Source organism: Plecotus auritus (assembly GCF_963455305.1).
Source record: "Plecotus auritus genome assembly, chromosome: 10".
NCBI lineage: Eukaryota > Metazoa > Chordata > Mammalia > Chiroptera > Vespertilionidae > Plecotus > Plecotus auritus.
In genome coordinates, this window is record NC_137785.1 from 4,569,255 (window position 1) to 4,584,018 (window position 14,764).

Here is a 14,764-nt window from a genome sequence, read left to right on the forward strand (position 1 = left end):
TGCAGCTTCCACCCCAGCCCCAGTTGGGGCGCGTGCGGAAGGCAAGCAGTCCATGTGTCTCTCTCATCAATGTTTCTCTCTCTCTGTTCCTCTCTCCCACTCTCTGAAACGTCATTGGAAAAATAGCCTCAAATGAGGATGCACAAACAAACAAACAAAAGGACGCTCGGAGGGACATGCGAGTGAAGAATAGGGAGACAGAGCCCACATCAGAGGCCAAAGAGCAAGGCGGAGAAATGCATAGGGAGGGAGACAGGGATTGCAGACAGCGAGACAGGGGCCGATGAGAGACACCCACAGGCCCGGAGGGGTGAGGGGTGAGGGAGGGGTGCGGTGCTCACTCGCCAGGGCTGGCTCCCCTGGAGGTTAAGGTCGTGGCTTGGCAGGGAAGGAGGGACAGAGATACCAAAAAAGGTCCCTGTCAGATGGAGGTGCAGGAGTGGGGGTGGGGGAAGATAAGGTGGTGTGGGCCTGACACCCCACCCTCTCCCCTCCCCCCACGCACACCTGCTTCCCTGCTTTAGCGCCTGTTGTCACCAGGGTGGAATCCTGGTGGCAGACAAAGGGTGGGGGCGGGGAGGGGGGAGACAAAGATGGAGGGAGAGACACACAGTGGAGAGTCACAGAGACAAAGGAGAGACAGAGAGACAGAACGTGGGACAGGAGCCTGGGAAAGGGAACCGTCTGTGCACCCGCCATCCATAGGCATTCTCGCCCTGGCCAGTGTGGCTCAGTGGATAGAGCGTCGGCCTGAGGCCCGAGGGGTCCCGGGTTCGATTCCTGTCAAGGGCACATGCCCGGGTTGCGGGTTCGATCCCCAGTGTGGGATGTGCAGGAGGCAGCCGATCCATGATTCCCTCTCATCATTGATGTGTCTCTCTCTCTCCCTCTCCCTTCCTCTCTGAAGTCAATAAAAATATATTTCTTGAAAAAATGCATTCTCCAAGGGCCTCCGTGTGCTAAGCAGAGAGTGCCACCATGTGTGGTGCTGCAGGGCAGTGGGGAGCAGGGGGTCCCCTGGCTCAGCCCTGAGCTCCCAGGAGGCGCTGATGGGGGGAGAAGGGTCCCAGCAGCCAGCAGAGGCCTGGATCATTGACTTCGAGCCTAGCAGGGGCGGGGCAGCCTCTGCAGGGGGCGCTGGGGGCGGGGAGAAAGGGGGTGAGGACTAGTGTTTGGGGAAAGGAATTCTCCCCTCCCTCCCCCTGGGGGCGGGGCTGAGCGCTCTATAAATGGGGTGCTGCAGCTGCCCCTCACGTTCATGCCTCTGCAGACCCAGGCTTAGGTAAGGCTTCCTGTGATCTGGGTGGGAGAGGCGGGTGTGGAGGGGAGGTATGAGGCGGAGGAGCTTGGAGGTGAGCATTTGGGGGACACAGAATCTGGGGGCGCCTGGATTGGGGTGTCCCAGAAAATTACCTCAGGCCCTCGGAAGTCTGAGTCAGGGAATCTCAGATCTTGGGGGTGTCTGGGCTTGGATGGCATCCAAGAGTCTGCATGTCAGGAATGGGGGGGTCAGAACCGGGGTCCTAGGAGTTGAGGGTCCAAGGTCTGTGCAATTGTGCTTGGAGGGGGCAGAACTTCTCGTGTCATCATCAGGGGCATCGGGAATTGGGGCTCTGAGTTTGGGCACCGGTTTTGGGGTCTCACGATCGTGAGGTGTCAGAAACCGGGGTCTCCGAATCCAGGCCGGGGCCTGGTGAGCCATAAACTGGGCGTGTCAGGATCTGTGGGCACTGGGGTTTAGGCACCTTGGGGCCCGGGGGGATGCCAGAAATTGGGGGGGTCTATTTAGGGGTCATGGTGAGGCCTGCGGATAGATGCTGGTCTTGGGGCGTCCCACCTCCTCCCAGGCTGTGGGTGAAGGTGAAGGAGGCAGGTGGGAAGACCCCAGCCAGATGGGAGGGGTGGGATCAGGGGTGGGAGAGGGGAACGTGTGTGACTAATTCTCCCCGAAGCTCCCCCTCACACACACTCCAGACCCTTTTTAGGAGATGTCCTCTGTCTTCCTGTCTAGGGCACCCCCCGAAATAGCCCCTGGGGGTGGGGCAGCTATTGTCTTCAGGCCACCCCACCCGCCCTCCCAAATGCCTCTCCTAATCCCACTCAGATCGGGTTCCCAGGGCCCTGTCATAAGACAACAGAGGACAGCTGGGGGGGGGGGGGGGAGCTGCAGCTCTGGGGCTGAGGCTGGGCCGGCCCGCACATCCCCAAGCTCTGCGTCCTCACTGGCTTAGGAGGCCCTCAGACCCAGAGGTCCAGGCCCCCACCCTCCTCCCTCAGCCCCTTCTCCCTCAGACCCAGGAGTCCAGGACCCCAGCCTCCTCCCTCAGACCCAGGAGTCCAGGCCCCAGCCCTCCTCCCTCAGATCCAGGAGCCCAGACCCCCAGCCTCCTCCCTCAGACCCAGGAGTCCAGGCCCCCAGCCTCCTCCCTCAGTCCCAGGAGTCCAGGCCCCAGCCCCTCCTCCCTCAGATCCAGGAGCCCAGGCCCCCAGCCTCCTCCCTCAGACCCTGGAGTCCAGGCCCCCAGCGCCTCCTCCCTCAGACCCAGGAGTCCAGGCCCCCAGCCCCTCCTCCCTCAGACCCAGGAGTCCAGGCCCCCAACCTCTCCTCCCTCAGACCCAGGAGTCCAGGCCCCAGCCCTCCTCCCTCAGATCCAGGAGCCCAGACCCCCAGCCTCCTCCCTCAGACCCAGGAGTCCAGGCCCCCAGCCCCTCCTCCCTCAGACCCAGGAGTCCAGGCCCCCAGCCCCTCCTCCCTCAGACCCAGGAGTCCAGGCCCCCAGCCCCTCCTCCCTCAGACCCAGGAGTCCAGGCCCCCAGCCTCCTCCCTCAGACCCAGGAGTCCAGGCCCCAGCCCTCCTCCCTCAGATCCAGGAGCCCAGGCCCCCAGCCTCCTCCCTCAGACCCTGGAGTCCAGGCCCCCAGCCCCTCCTCCCTCAGACCCAGGAGTCCAGGCCCCCAGCCCCTCCTCCCTCAGACCCAGGAGTCCAGGCCCCCAGCTCTCCTCCCTCAGACCCAGGCCCCGCCCCTCCTTGGGGACTCTCCCCCACTCCCCCTGTTGTCTGTGGTCCTCAGGTCGCACCAGGATGTCGGACACCGAGGAGCAGGAATATGAGGAGTGAGTGATGTGGCGGGAGGGCTGGGGGCCTGGGGAAGTGGGGACCCTGTCCCTCCTCCCACGCCTCTAACTCTCTCCCTCCCTCTTTTCCCGGCGTCCGCGTCCGCAGGGAGCAGCCGGAAGGTGAGTGGGGAGGGCGCCGGCCTTGGGGCGGGGACCAGGGGGCCCTCCTGGGAGGGGCGGTGCAGAGAGGCGGGCCAGCCCACCCACCCTCCCGGTTTCCGGAGCGTTTTCTTGTTTCTTTTCTTTTTAATATATCTTTATTGCTTTCAGAGAGAAAGGGAGAGGGAGAGGGAGAGAGAGAGGGGGAGGGAGAGGGAGAGAGAGAGAAACATCAATCAGGAGAGAGACTCATGGATCGGCTGCCTCCTGCACGCCCCACACTGGGGATGGAGCCACAACCCGGGCATGTGCCCCGACCGGGAATCGAACCCAGGTCCTCCTGGTTCGTAGGTCGAGGCTCAACCACGGAGCCAGGCCGGCGCGGCTGGGGCCTTTCCCAGCGCGATCTCCGCGCAGCCAGTGGGAAAAGCTCACTGCCCCCCGCCCCCCACGCCCAGCTGTGACTCCAACCGGGGTCTCTGCCGCCGCCCCGACCCCGGCTCCCCGGGCTCCTAACGGCCTCTCCCCTTTGCCCCCCGCCCCTTCCAGAGGAGGAGGCTGCCGAGGAGGAGGAGGAGGAAGGTGAGGCCCCGGACCCCGCAGGCTGGAGCTGGATGCGGGGCCGGGGTGGGGGAGGAGGAGCTGGGGGGGGGGGACCTCTGTCCCCCGGTGGCAGCTGGGGTGGGGGCTCCCGATGGCCTGGGTTTCAGTTCCTCTAACAGCCTCTCCCCTCTCTCCCCTCCCGCACCCCGCACCCCTTCGTGGCCGCTCCCCCTTCCCGCACCTCCCTCCCCCAATCCTCGCTTCTCCCCTGCGCCTCCCCAGCCCCCGAGGAGCCGGAGCCGGTGGTAGAGCGAGGTAACCGCGGCTGCTTCGCTTCCCGAGAATGATTTCGGGGCTCCCCCCGATCCACCCCGAAATCTTCGGGAACCAGAGTCCCGGGGGACTCTCTCCCGCCGCCTCCACGCCCCGCCCCAGACGCGGTCCTTTAAGCTGCGAGAGCGCGCGCCCTCTGGCGGCCAGAAAGGGAGTCGCCCCGCAGCGACTTTAACCCTTTCCCTTCCTCCTTAAAGGGACCGACACCCAAGCCTTCTCCTCGCCCCCTCCCCGCCTGGAGGGAAGCTTAGAGAAGAGTTGGGTGTTTGCGAGGAGGCACCCGCCCCCACCTTCACCTCCGACCCCGTCTGTCATGTTTCTCCTCCAATATACATTCGAAGGTCGAGGCCTGGGTTGCAGAAGGGTCAGGCGCATGGAGTTGGGTGCCTGTGTCCCCCAGGGGCTGGGGGCTGGGGACACCGAATGAAGAGAGGGCTGGGGGGCCCCTGCACTGCTAGGTCCTGATGGAAGAGGGCAGGAGCTCTGGGTATGTCGAAGGGGGAGGACCTGAGGTCTGGGGTTTGGCCTTCTGGGTCCCCAGGAAAGTGGGAGGGGTCCCCATGCCAGTTCTGAATGTATATACGATGCGTGTGACCCTCTTTTTTCCTTTGCGGCCACCCTGATTTCCCTTCCCGACCCCCCAGAGCGGCTGGAGGAGGGAACTGGGTTCCTGGGGACAAGGCTTGGGGGTTCCCTCCTCAGCCCCTCATGAGCTCTGGCTAATTCTCTCTTTGTATCCTTTCACCAGAGGAGGAGCGCCCCAAACCAAGGTGAGATCCTAGCGGGGGTGTGTCCCAATCCCATCCTCCTGAGTAGGTCGCCCACCTCCAGAGATAGGGTGGGGGGAAGGCAGAGAGAAAGAGAGAGAGAGAGGAGGGAGGGCTGACCGCATGCCTGCAGCCCGCCCAGTACAAATATAATGCAAGCTCCCTGAAACCGGTTTGGCTCAGTGGATAGGGCGTCAACCTGCGGACTGAAGGGTCCCGGGTTCGATTCCGGTCAAGGGCATGTACCTTGGTTGCAGGCACATCCCCAGTGGGGAGTGTGCAGGAGGCAGCTGATCGATGTTTCTCTCTCATCGATGTTTCTAGCTCTCTATCCCTCTCCCTTCCTCTCTGTAAAATATCAATAAAATATATTTAAAAAAGCAAATATAATGCAAGCTCTGCACATAACTTTACATTTTTTACTAATCATACCCTAGCCGGTTTGGCCCAGTGGACAGAGTGTTGGCCTGTGGACCGAAAGGTCCCAGGTTCAGTTCTCATCTAGCGCACATGCCTGGTTGTGGATTGATCCCCAGTAGGGGGCGTGCAGGAGGCAGCCAATCAATGATTTGCTCTCATCATTGATGTTCTTTCTCTCTCTCTCTCTCTCTGAAATCAATAAAAATGTATTTTAAAATATTTTTACTAGCCACGTTTTATAGAGACAAAACACATAGAACTAATCTTTTTTCCTCCCCCTCCAAAAAATATTGTATTGTTATTAATTTCAGAGAGGAGGGAGAGAAACATCCATGATGAGAGAGAATCACACATCGGCTGCCTCCTCGAGCCTGCATCCCGGGCATGTGCCCTGACCAGGAATCGAACCCGGGACCTCCTGGTTCATAGGTGGATGCTCAACCACTGAGCCATGCTAATCTTTTTTTTTTTTTTTTAACATACTTTTATTGATTTCAGAGGAAGGGAGAGGGAGAGAGAGAGAGAGAGAGAGAGAGAAACATCCATGATGAGAGAGAACCATGGATCAGCTGCCTCCTGCACGCCCCCTACTGGGGATTGAGCCCAGACATGTGCCCTTGACCGGAATCGAACCTGGGACCCTTGAGTCCACAGGCCAACGCTCTATCCACTGAGCCACACCGGACCGGGCGACAGGCTCATCTTAATATCGTATCTATTTAGCCTGTGATCTGTGAAATTTCATCATTGCAACATGTAATTAACATAAAACGTGAGAGTCGTTTGCTTGTAGCAAGTCCTGGAAATCAGATGTGTGTTTCCCGGCGTCCCTGGGACTGGAACCAGGCACATCCCAGGTGCCCAGAACCGGAATAGCTGGTGGCGGGGAGGATCAGGGACCTCGCGCCCTCACTGTCTTCCTCTTCTTTCCCGTCCCCTCAGCCGCCCCGTGGTCCCTCCACTGATCCCCCCAAAGATCCCGGAAGGGGAACGTGTGGACTTCGATGTAAGTGACCCCCACCCCCAGCAGCTGCTGCTAGTCCTTAGGCGGCCTTGACGCAAATGAGAAAAACGTGTCTCGGGCCTCTTTTTGGGGATTAAATCCCAAAAGCCAAGTCGGGCCCGAACACGGTGCTTTGCTGCCACCTGCTGGGCATTGACTGAACTGTCAACGCTACCGATTCCGGCGGAGGCGGGGGAGCGGGGGGAGGGGCTTCCCTCCTGAGGCCTCAGGGGCTCTGCCCGGGAGTGATGGGGCGCCCACGCCGCGCCCGCAGGACATCCACCGGAAGCGCATGGAGAAAGACCTGTTGGAGCTGCAGACGCTGATCGACGTGCACTTCGAGCAGCGCAAGAAGGAGGAAGAGGAGCTCATTGCGCTGAAAGACCGCATTGTGAGTCGGGGTGGAGGTGGGGCTCCCCCAGTCCTCCCTCCCTCCTCCCGGTATCGTCCTCTGGGTCTTGGGGGGATAACGGAGAACAGGTCCTGTCCAATACAGTCCCGAGGTCGAGACGTTCGGAAATGGACCCACTTCTGGCCACACTCAAACTTGTGCACTTTTTTTTTTTTTTTGCTCTTGACCTCGTTCAATCTGGGGAGGGGTCGCGGGTGGGTGGTGGTGCCTGCATCCCCTCATTCTTCTCCGTCCCCCCAGGAGCGGCGCCGGGCCGAGAGAGCGCAACAGCAGCGCTTCAGAACCGAGAAGGAGCGGGAGCGGCAGGCCCGGCTGGCGGTGGGTGCCTCCCTGTGGGAGCCCCAATGTTCCTTCATGATATTCTCTGGGGTCCCCCCCCAAAGGTCCTCGCGCTGTGTTATTCAGGGACCTTTCCGTTGGAAGGAACAGGAACCCCCACCCAGGCCGGATTCAGCAGAAAGAAAGTTTTATTGGCTCCTGTCAAACCAAAGTCTAGGGAGAGTCTGCTTCAGGCATGGCTGGATCAAGCGGCTCAAACATATGCTATCACAAAGACCCGGCGTTTCTTTTTCCCGTCGCTTGGCCCATCTTTCCGTGGATGTCTCCGCGACCAACTCATCCCTGTTTGGTCTGAGCCCTGATAATCCTGCACCCTGTCAGTCCCAGGCAAACTGGGGTTGTCCCCAGTCCGTAACTGGTGAGCGTGTTGAGAACACGGCCACGGCTTCAGGCCTTGGAAACGTGATCTGTGGCGGCGGCATCCAGGAAGCGCCCACCTGGGCCACTTTTAAGGAACCGGAGTAGGGTGGTGTGGTGGGCAGAATAAGGGTGTCCCCAAAATGCTCGCATCCTGGTTCCTGGGACCTTCCACGGGGAAAAAGGGACTTTGCAGATGTGGCTAAGGATCTGGAGACGGGGAGATGGTCTCGGATGATCCAGGTGGGCTCAGTGTCATCACAAGTGGGCTGGTGGGAGGGAGTCAGAAGGGTCAGGGAGTCCTACCCGGTTTGGCTCAGTGGATAGAGCGTGGGCCTGCGGACGGAAGGGTCCTGGGTTCGATTCCGGTCAAGGGCACATCCCCAGTAGGAGGTATGCAGGAGGCAGCTGATCGATGTTTCTCTCTCATCGATGTTTCTAACTCTCTATCTCTCTCCCTTCCTCTCTGTAAAAAATCAATAAAATATATATTTAAAAAAAGGGGGTCAGGGATATTTGATGAGGGAGGAAGGGGCCAAGAGCAAAGGGATGCAGGCAACCCCTGGAATCCGGGGAAGGTCAGGCCTTGGGGTTGAACCCCTTTTCCCACAGGAGGAGAAGATGCGGAAGGAAGAGGAGGAGGCCAAGAAGCGGGCTGAGGATGATGCCAAGAAGAAGAAGGTCCTGTCCAACATGGGGGCCCATTTTGGGGGCTACCTGGTCAAGGTGAGTTCAGCTGCCTGGGGCCTGAGGTCTAGGTTCCTGGGGAGGAGGTGACTGAGAGAGAGACTGGGGGCCTGGCTTCCTGGGTCTCAGTGAGGAGGGGCTGGGGGCCTGGACACCTGGGTCTGAGGGAGGAGGCTGGGGGTCTGGGCTCCTGGGTCTGAGGGAGGAGGGGCTGGGGGCCTGGGCTCCTGGGTCTGAGGGAGGCATGTCTGGTGGCCTGGACTCCTGGGTCTGAGGGAGGAGGGTGTGGGCTGGACTCCTGGTTCTGAGGGAGGAGGGGCTGGGGGCCTGGGCTCCTGGGTCTGAGGGAGGAGGACTGGGGGCCTGGGCTCCTGGGTCTGAGGGAGGAGGACTGGGGGCCTGGACTCCTGGGTCTGAGGGAGGAGGGGCTGGGGGCTGGACACTTGGGTCTGAGGGAGGAGGGCTGGGGGCTGGACACTTGGGTCTGAGGGAGGAGGGGCTGGGGGCCTGGGCTCCTGGGTCTGAGGGAGGAGGACTGGGGTCCTGGGCTCCTGGGTCTGAGGGAGGAGGCTGGGGGCTGGACTCCTGGGTGTGAGGGAGGAGGGGCTGGGGGCCTGGACTCCTGGGTGTGAGGGAGGAGGGACTGGGGGCCTGGACTCCTGGGTCTGAGGGAGGAGGGGCTGGGGGCCTGGACTCCTGGGTCTGAGGGAGGAGGTGCTGGGGGCCTGGACTCCTGGGTGTGAGGGAGGAGGGTGGGGGCTGGACTCCTGGGTGTGAGGGAGGAGGGTGGGGGCTGGACTCCTGGGTCTGAGGGAGGAGGGTGGGGGCCTGGACTCCTGGGTTGAGGGAGGAGGGGCTGGACTCCTGGGTGTGAGGGAGGAGGGTGGGGGCTGGACTCCTGGGTCTGAGTGAGGAGGGGCTGGGGCCTGGACTCCTGGGTCTGAGTGAGGAGGGGCTGGGGCCTGGACTCCTGGGTTGAGGGAGGAGGGGCTGGACTCCTGGACCTGAGCGAGGAGGGGCTGGGGGCCTGGACTCCTGGACCTGAGGGAGGAAGGGAGGGACCTGGACCCCAACTCCAGCTGTCCCTTCCCAATGCTCAGGCAGAACAGAAGCGGGGGAAGCGCCAGACGGGGCGGGAGATGAAGCTTCGCATCCTGTCCGAGCGGAAGAAGCCTCTGAACATTGACCACATGGGCGAGGAGCAGCTGCGGTAGGTGGGGCGGCCTGGGTGAGGCAGGGAGCTGGGGGCCCTCCTCCGGATCCGGCCGCAGGCACCGGGGTGCTGTGTGGCTCTGGGCCAGTGTCTCCCCCTCTCTGGGCTCCTGTAACCTCCTCTGTAAAACACGCCACTGACACAGGGCCTCCTCTGTGGGTGCCAAGGCCCGTGAGTGGAGGTTGGCCAGATGATATTTTACATCCATTGTCTCACCCTACAGCAGCTCAGTGCAGTAGACTTTTATTAGTTAAGAATAAATTTGGGTCCTGGCCGGTGGGGTTCAGTGGATAGAGCGTCGGCCTGCGGACTGAAGGGTCCCGGGTTCGATTCCAGTCAAGGGCACATGCCCAGGTTGTGGGCTCAATCTCCCGTAGGGGGCGTGCAGGAGGCAGCCGATCCATGATTCTCTCTCAGCATTGATGTTTCTATCTCTCTCTCTCCCCCTTGCTCTCTGAAATCAATAAAATATATATTTTTTAAAAGAAAACATTTGCGCCGAAACCAGTTTGGCTCAGTGGATAGAGCGTCGGCCTGCGGACTGAAGGGTCCCCGGTTCGATTCTGGTCAAGGGCACGTACATTGGTTGTGGGCACATCCCCAGTGGGAGGTGTGCAGGAGGCAGCTGATGGATGTTTCATTCTCATCGATGTTTCTAGCTCTCTGTCCCTCTCCCTTCCTCTCTGTGGAATATCAATAAAATATATTAAGAAAAAAAGAGAAAACATTTGGCATCCGGCCAGTGTGGCTCCTTGGTTTAACATTGGCCCAAGAACCAAGAGGTCCCTGGTTCAGTTCCCGGTCAGGGCACATGCCCGGGTTGCGGGCTTGATCCCCACTTAGGGGACGTGCAGGAGGCAGCTGATCCATGATTCTCTGTCATCGATGTTTCTATCCCTCTCCCGTCCTTTCTCTCTAGAATCAATAAAAATACATATTTTTCAAAAGAATAAATTGGGCCTGTGGTCACCAAGGTCTGCCGATAGCAGCCTAAAGACAGAGCTTCGGCGTTCCACCTTGCAGGAACCGGAGGTCCGGTGTTGATGTGGAAACGCCGCCAAATCATCAGAGACCCAGATTCCTGTTTTCCTGCTCCCCCACTTTCAGCCCAATATTTCCATCCTCAACCTCGCCTCCTGGCCCAAAATGGCTGCTGGCGCCCCAGCCATCACATCCAAGCAGCGGGAAGAAGTTGCGAGGGAAGAGCCACTAAACTCTCTTGGAGGGCCCCATCCTGTGACTTACTGTCAGCCCACTGACCACGCCTGCCTGCAGGGAGGTTGGGGAGAGAGGCTTTTTCGCTGGGCCTATCACAAAATGGTTGGCTTCTTTTTTCTTTCTTTTTTTTTTTTTTTTTTTTTTTTTTTAAATATATTTTATTGATATTTTACAGAGAGGAAGGGATAAGGATAGAGAGCTAGAAACATCGATGAGAGAGAAACATCGATCAGCTGCCTCCTGCACACCTCCCACTGGGGATTTGCCCACAACCAATGTACATGCCCTTGACCGGAATCGAACCCGGGACGCTTCAGTCCGCAGGTCGATGCTCTATCCACTGAGCCAAACCGGTTTCGGCTCTTTCTTTTTTTAAAATATATTTTTACTAGAGGCCCGGTGCACGGCATTTGTGCACTGGGGGTCGGAGGGGGTCCCTCAGCCTGGCCTGCGCCCTCTCGCAGTCCGGGACCCTTCGGGGGTTGTCTGCCTGCCAGCTTAGGCCAGCTCCCGGGGACCTAAGCCGGCAGGTGGACATCCCCTGAGGGGTCCTTAGTGCTGCCGCGGAGGCAGGATAGGCTCCTGCTGCCGCCACTGTGCTTGCCAGCCCGGCCCTCCCCCTGTGGGAGCGCACTGACCGCCAGGGGGGCAGCTCCTGCATTGAGCCTCTGCCCCCTGGTGGTCAGTGTGCGTCATAGCAACCAGTCATTCCGATGTTTGGTCGATTTGCATATTAGCCTTTTATTATATAGAACTGATTTCAGAGAAGAAGGGAGAAGGAGAGATAGAAACATCAATGATGAGAATCATTGATCGGCTGCCTCCTGCACACCCCCTACCGGGGATCGGGACCCTAAACCCGGGCATGTGCCTTTGACCCGAATCAAACCTGGAACCTTTTAGTCTGCAGGCCGACGCTCTATCCACTGAGCCAAACCGGCCAAGGCAAAAGGTTCTGTTTCTCAGGAAGAGAGGGATAAGAGATGTTGGGGGGCAACCAGCGACCTCTTTCACAGTTTTTTGTTGCTGTTAATCCTCACCCGGGGATATATTCTCCATTGGTTTTTAGAGAGAGTGGAAGGGAGGGGGAGAGACCGAGAGGGAAACGGCGATGTGAGAGAGACACATCCATCGGCTGCCTCCTGCTCACACCCAGACTACGGCTGGGGGTGGAGCCTGTAGCCGGGGTACTTGCCCTTGACTGGAATGCTCCAACCATTGAGCCAAACTGGCCAGAGCTCTCACAGTTTTATTTCTACATTTAAAAAATATATATATTGGCCCTGACCAGTGTGGCTCAGTGGATAGAGCGTCGGCCTGCGGACTGAAGGGTCTCAGGTTCGATTCCGGTCAAGGGCATGTACCTTGGTTGCGGGCACATCCCCAGTGGGGAGTGTGCAGGAGGCAGCTGATTGATGTTTCTAACTCTCTATCCCTCTCCCTTCCTCTCTGTAAAAAAATCAATAAAATATATTTAAATAAATAAATAAATAAATATACATATATATATATATATATATATATATATATATATATATACATATATATATATATATATATATAGATTGATTTCAGAGAGGAAGGGAGAGAGACATCAATGATGAGAGAATCATTGATCGGCTGCCTCCTGGACGCCCCCTACTGGGGATCTGGCCCGCAACCCAGGCATGTGCCCTGACCAGACCTCCTGGTTCATAGATCAATGCTCAACCACTGAGCCACATTGGTCAGGCTGGGCTGCCATTTTTGAGAGGGAACCGGGATCTTAGGGAAAGTCGCTTGACCTTGGTCGCCCACCAGAGACTTGGGAGCTGGGCCCCGGATGAGGGCTTCCTGACTCCGGAGGCTGGGTCCCTGGCCTCGACCTCATTCTCACGTTCGGGGAATGTGAGTCTCCATTCCGGGTCGGGAGAGAGCGGGCAGAGATTTTCAAACCCTTTGCGCCAATTCACCTTGAACATCTCCCCGCCAAATATTAACGCAATGGCAAAACGGATACCACACTCAGAGTCGTGCTGTGTGGCTTTGGACAGTCCCCTCAACCTCTCTGATCTGGGGCGTGGCCAGACCCCCCCCCCCCCGCCCTAACCGCCCGTCCTGACCGCCCGTCTGCCCTGCCAGGGCCAAGGCCCAGGAACTGTCCGACTGGATCCACCAGCTGGAGTCGGAGAAGTTTGACCTGATGGAGAAGATGAAGCAGCAGAAGTACGAGGTGAGACCCGCCTCGCCTGGGGCCGGGCTGGGCTGGGCTGGGGCAGGGCTGAGCGGCTGGACCTGGACGGGCCTGTCCCCCGGCTGGCTGTCCCAGCATCGCCCCCCCTCCCTCCGCAGATCAACCTGCTCTACAATCGCATCAGCCACGCCCAGAAATTGTAAGTGTGACTGAGCCCCACGCCCTCGCTCCCTCTTGCCCTCCTCCCCTTCCTTTGGCCTTGTCCCCCATTCCCTGTCACTTCTCTCTGACCTCTTCTCTCTTCTGGGGCCTCCATCACCATCGCCCCGTCCCTCTATTTTATTTTTATTTTTAAAAAAAATATATTTGTATTGATTTCAGAGAGGAAGGGAGAGGGAGAGAGAGAAACATCCATGATGAGAGAGAATCGTTGACCGGCTGCCTCCTGCACACCCCCTACTGGGGATCGAGCCTACAACCCAGGCATGTGCCCTTGGCTGGAATCGAACCCGGGACCCTTCAGTCCGCAGGCCGACGCTCTATCCACTGAGCCAAACCGGCTAGGGCTTATTTTTATATTATTAAAAAAATATATATTTTATTGATTTTTTACAGAAAGGAAGGGAGATGGAGAGAGAGTTAGAAACATCAGTGAGAGAGAAACATCAATCAGCTGCCTCCTGCATATCCCCTACTGGGGATGTGCCCGCAACCAAGGTACATGCCCTTGACCGGAATGGAACCTGGGACCCTTGAGTCTGCAGGCCGATGCTCTGTCCACTGAGCCAAACCGGTTAGGGCTCTATTTTATTTTTCAATTGATGTCAGAGTGAAGAGGGAGAGAGCGAGAGAGAGAGAGCGAGAGAGAGAGAGAGAGAGAGAGAGAGAGAGAGAGAGACATCAATGATGAGAGAGAATCGTGGATCCGCTGCCTCCTGCACGCCCCCGCACTGGGGATTGAGCCCAGGCATGTGCCCTTGACCGGAATCGAACCCGGGACCCTTCAGTCCACAGGCTGATGCTCTATCCACTGAGCCACACCAGCCAGGGCCATGTCTCTCTAAGTCACTGGTTCTCAAGGATGGGGGGTGATCTTGCCCCCAGGGGACGCCGGGCAAAGGCCGGCATGCTTTTGGCTGTCCCCCCTGCACGGTGCTCCTGGCGTCGAGTGGGTGGAGGCCCTGGAGGCTGCTCAGCACCCTCCAGGGCCCAGGACAGTGCCCCAGAGCAGAGAGCCGGCCCCCAGTCATGGACGTGACCCCCAGCAACACCCCCCAACACCTCAACTCAGCACAGACGCCCACTCTACGTGACACTGGGGTCTTTGACCATGACCCCCACCGCCCCAGCCAGTGCACCCCGATGAGAACGCACTTGCCCGCCTCTTCCTCTGGGCGTGGAGGGCGGGCATCTTGGGGGTCCCATCTCAGAGGTCTGAGGAGCCCTCCCTCCTGACACCCCCTCCTTCTCCCGCAGCCGGAAGGGGGCAGCGAAGGGCCGCCTTGGAGGCCGCTGGAAGTGAGGATGCGGCGGGGCCACCCCGAGGCCCTGGAGCCCTGGGAGTGTTTGTCCTGAAATAAAAGCTCCGCCCGTGGGCACCTGCTGAGGTCGTTGTTATTATTATTATTTTATTATTATTATTTTTATTTTTAAATATATTTTATTGATTTTTTTTACAGAGAAGAAGGGAGAGAGATAGAGAGTTAGAAACATCGATGAGAGAGAAACATCGATCAGCTGCCTCCTGCACACCCCCTACTGGGTATATGCCCACAGCCAAGGTACATGCCCTTGACTGGAATCGAACCCAGGACCCTTGAGTCCGCAGGCCGACGCTCTATGCACTGAGCCAAACCGGTTACGGCTTATTATTATTATTTTAAATATGTTTATTGATTCAGAGAGGAAGGGAGAGGGAGGGAGAGAGACACATCCATGATGAGAGAGAATCATGGATCGGCTGCCTCCTGCAATGCCCCACACTGGGGATCGAGCCCGCAACCCACATGTGCCCTGACCGGGAATGGAACCGTGACCTTCTGGTTCATAGGTCAGCATTCCCTGCAGGCCGGGCTTACACAA

General features: G+C 58.6%; 1 protein-coding gene across 7 annotated transcripts; it reads left to right on the forward strand.

The window, feature by feature from the left end:
• The first annotated feature begins 1,252 nt into the window (after positions 1–1,252).
• TNNT1 (troponin T1, slow skeletal type) lies at positions 1,253–14,288 on the forward strand. 7 transcript variants are annotated; one of them, XM_080644667.1, is made up of 13 exons: positions 1,253–1,282; positions 3,073–3,124; positions 3,767–3,799; positions 4,043–4,075; positions 4,842–4,863; positions 6,223–6,286; positions 6,558–6,674; positions 6,936–7,013; positions 8,004–8,117; positions 9,179–9,288; positions 12,631–12,721; positions 12,841–12,881; positions 14,159–14,288. In XM_080644667.1, the coding sequence occupies exons 7-13, from the start codon at positions 6,576–6,578 to the stop codon at positions 14,202–14,204; spliced, it is 579 nt and encodes a 192-aa protein (XP_080500793.1). In that variant the 5' UTR covers positions 1,253–1,282; positions 3,073–3,124; positions 3,767–3,799; positions 4,043–4,075; positions 4,842–4,863; positions 6,223–6,286; positions 6,558–6,575; the 3' UTR covers positions 14,205–14,288. The 7 variants fall into 7 exon arrangements, with proteins under 7 accessions (XP_080500793.1, XP_080500792.1, XP_080500791.1 ...); XM_080644666.1 differs by lacking the exon at positions 3,767–3,799; XM_080644665.1 differs by lacking the exon at positions 1,253–1,282 and having other exon boundaries at positions 3,062–3,124.
• The last annotated feature ends 476 nt before the right edge of the window (positions 14,289–14,764 follow it).

What these genes read in the sequence shown, in the direction of transcription:
- TNNT1 (XM_080644667.1), top strand. Translation starts at nt 6,576, where the DNA reads ATGGAGAAAGACCTGTTGGAGCTGCAGACGCTGATCGACGTGCACTTC. An exon ending in TTGCGCTGAAAGACCGCATT is followed by an intron (nt 6,675 to 6,935) that starts GTGAGTCGGGGT and finishes CCGTCCCCCCAG; the next exon opens with GAGCGGCGCCGGGCCGAGAG. An exon ending in ATGGGCGAGGAGCAGCTGCG is followed by an intron (nt 9,289 to 12,630) that starts GTAGGTGGGGCG and finishes CTGCCCTGCCAG; the next exon opens with GGCCAAGGCCCAGGAACTGT.